A 2639-nucleotide genomic window follows, 5' to 3' on the forward strand; every position below is an offset into this window, starting at 1 on the left:
CTCTCTCTGTATCTGTCTTTCTCTCTCAGTTTTTGTAGTACCAGGGTTGATATTAGAAGTGCTTAGAGACTGGCTTTGTCTCTACCATAGAGGTATATCCCCAGCCAAAGTACTTTCTATTTCTTTACCATTTCGTTTCCACCTAAAAAAAAAAATCTGCTGCCTTAAGGCTAAAAAGTATATATAAAAAGTGTATATAGATGTATATATATTTAAATGGCATACCTAGACTTTCTAGGTACAGTTGCTTTGCTCAGCACAGTATAGTTTTTCCATCATTGTGAAGTGTTTTAAGCTAGTCCACTAAATTTCAAGAGCCTCATTTGCAGACAAACAAACAAACAAACAAACAAAACCGATTATAAAATTTAGGTGAATCATAACGCTATTTCTTCTCCTTTATCTGCCTGGGTCCTTGTTTCTTTCTCTTCTCTCTGAGTGTCTTGGAGACCATAATTCCCCCTTTTATACAGCACCATGTCCAAAGTACCCCTCCTGCTGCTGTGGGCTGCCCTGGTACTGACCAGCCATGTACATGGAGCCATGCTGAGAAATAAAGACACGTGGAAGCCACTGAGCAACCCCAGGAACAGAGAACTGGTAAGAACACACCTGGGGGGTACTGGCTCAGGGATGCAGCTGGCACCTCTCAAGAATTATATGGAGGCAACCAAGAGTTGAGAAGATTCTCCTCAGGACAGGACTCAATTTTGCTCTCCTAGTAGCTGGCATCCTCATATTTCTCTAGCTAGTTTACATTTATTTCTCTATGGAGATCAAGTTGATATTAGGAGTGAGTTTATACATTCACAGCATGTCGCATGTGTAAGTAATCTTACATATACACTGACATTAGAGCATTGATTTCAATACACATACAATATGAAAGGAGTATTGGGACTTAGCTTGGTGTTAGAAAGCTTGTCTAGCATGCACAAGGACCTGGGTTTGGTTCCCAGAACAGCAGAAAAAGGGGGAGAGGGAGAGGAGGAGATGGAGAGAGGAGGAAAGGGAAAGCAAGAGAGAATCCCTTTTTTGTAAGGCCTATATGATTAAACGGATTATCCCACAACAGCGTTTGCAAAACTTATTTGCAGAGACTGGAAGTGGACCCTGCACAGCTGTCAGTGTCCAGCATATAGATATCTAGAAAACAAAATTCAAAAGATCAGTAAAATACGCTTTGAAAGTATACCCAGATCCATGAGCATGTTAACATGACTATTTCAAATGTAGTTTTTCTAAAGAAAGTGATGTGAGCTACAACCACGTAGGCTTCGCACTCTGCACAGCTTCTAGCTGTTCATTTGATAAAGGCTTGTCTGGAAAGAGAGACAGTGGTCTAGGACAGTAACTGGAGTCCCCTCAGGCAGTGGAGAAACGAAGCTCACTGCTTCTTCGTGGAATTTGGTTTCATCTCTGACCTTGCTGGTCGGAGATGGTTCACTATGAATCTCTGCCTGAAGTGTGACTTCATAATTTATACCTTCCCTGGGTTGCCACCAAGAATGCTGAATTGCCCTGTGAGAGCTGAAATATCAGAAAGCAGGCAGGCTTAGAAAGAAATGGAAGAAGCTTAAAGCCATTCTAGTTTATCCAATTCCTCTCTTCTCTGGTTAGCGTTTAAGTCAATTACGGGAGAAGGCAGGGAGGTAAACATGGGGCTCTGGGCATTTGGATGTTTCTTTTGTAAGTCACTGAGCATTTTGTTTCTTTAGTTTTTCAGAAGCCTCCAGGCCTATTTTAAAGGCAGAGGACTTGATCTTGGGAACCTTCCGAATACTTTCTCCATGAATGAGGACCCCAGACCTCGCTCTTTCCAGGCGGAACATATTGCTTCTGCATTTGCAGACTACGAAGAGCAGAAAAACTCCCTCCCTAAGTCCTACAAGGGCTGAAAGCCTCAGAGCCCAGGTAATGCTGCCCCTTTGGCCCCAGGGTCTGTGGAAGCACACAGCCATGCAGGAGAGATTTTGAAAAGATTTCTTAGAATTCAGTCCTCGGTTTCGATTATACCCATCATTATTAAATATTTAGATTTGGCTCAGGCAAAGTCTGGTTTTTAAAATAAATGATAGTGATGATGTTGAAGCATAGCCTTCTACAGAGAAGTACAGTAAAATCATAGAATTGTCACACTTAGGAGGATTTTTAAATTAATGAAACAGCACATAGTCTTACTTAAGCATTTTTTTCAGACCTGGTCATAAAGGTAAGTTATATGGAAAATTATATGTAAAGAAAGACGTAAATTACTTGCAATAAATAGGAAAGTTAGAAGAGTAGTTCTTTGGGGGGAAAAGTGTGTGTATCTTTGATCTTGGACTTCCTCACCTAGAAAAACAAATTACAGTATTAGCAAAGATGGCATTTTTCTTATAGGAAAACATTTAGAATGTATTTATAGTTAAGATTTGAATTTCAGTTTTTTCATTCTTATCAAACAAACAGGCATGGTTTTAGAAGCAGCGGGTATGCTATATTCAAAACATTATTATTCTAGCTTGTTTAGCTGGCCAATAAAGGCAATGGGATCATAATTAAAATCTTTCCCCATTCTTTCGAAAGTACATGGATTTCTTGTGAGTTAGCAACCACTGTTCTCTACTACATTTGTGAAAGGCTTTCCATTATTAATT

The 2639-nt window shown here is 39.9% G+C and overlaps 1 protein-coding gene across 1 annotated transcript; it reads left to right on the top strand.

Moving 5' to 3' along the window:
• Positions 1-477: 477 nt before the first annotated feature.
• On the top strand, positions 478-1901 carry C13H2orf66 (chromosome 13 C2orf66 homolog). The gene is made up of 2 exons (XM_059278149.1): positions 478-600; positions 1719-1901. The coding sequence occupies exons 1-2, from the start codon at positions 478-480 to the stop codon at positions 1896-1898; spliced, it is 303 nt and encodes a 100-aa protein (XP_059134132.1). The 3' UTR covers positions 1899-1901.
• Positions 1902-2639: the final 738 nt, after the last annotated feature.

This window comes from Peromyscus eremicus, chromosome 13, assembly GCF_949786415.1.
Source record: "Peromyscus eremicus chromosome 13, PerEre_H2_v1, whole genome shotgun sequence".
In the NCBI taxonomy this organism is placed as follows: domain Eukaryota; kingdom Metazoa; phylum Chordata; class Mammalia; order Rodentia; family Cricetidae; genus Peromyscus; species Peromyscus eremicus.

What these genes read in the sequence shown, in the direction of transcription:
- C13H2orf66 (XM_059278149.1), top strand. Translation starts at nt 478, where the DNA reads ATGTCCAAAGTACCCCTCCTGCTGCTGTGGGCTGCCCTGGTACTGACC. An exon ending in ACCCCAGGAACAGAGAACTG is followed by an intron (nt 601 to 1,718) that starts GTAAGAACACAC and finishes TTGTTTCTTTAG; the next exon opens with TTTTTCAGAAGCCTCCAGGC.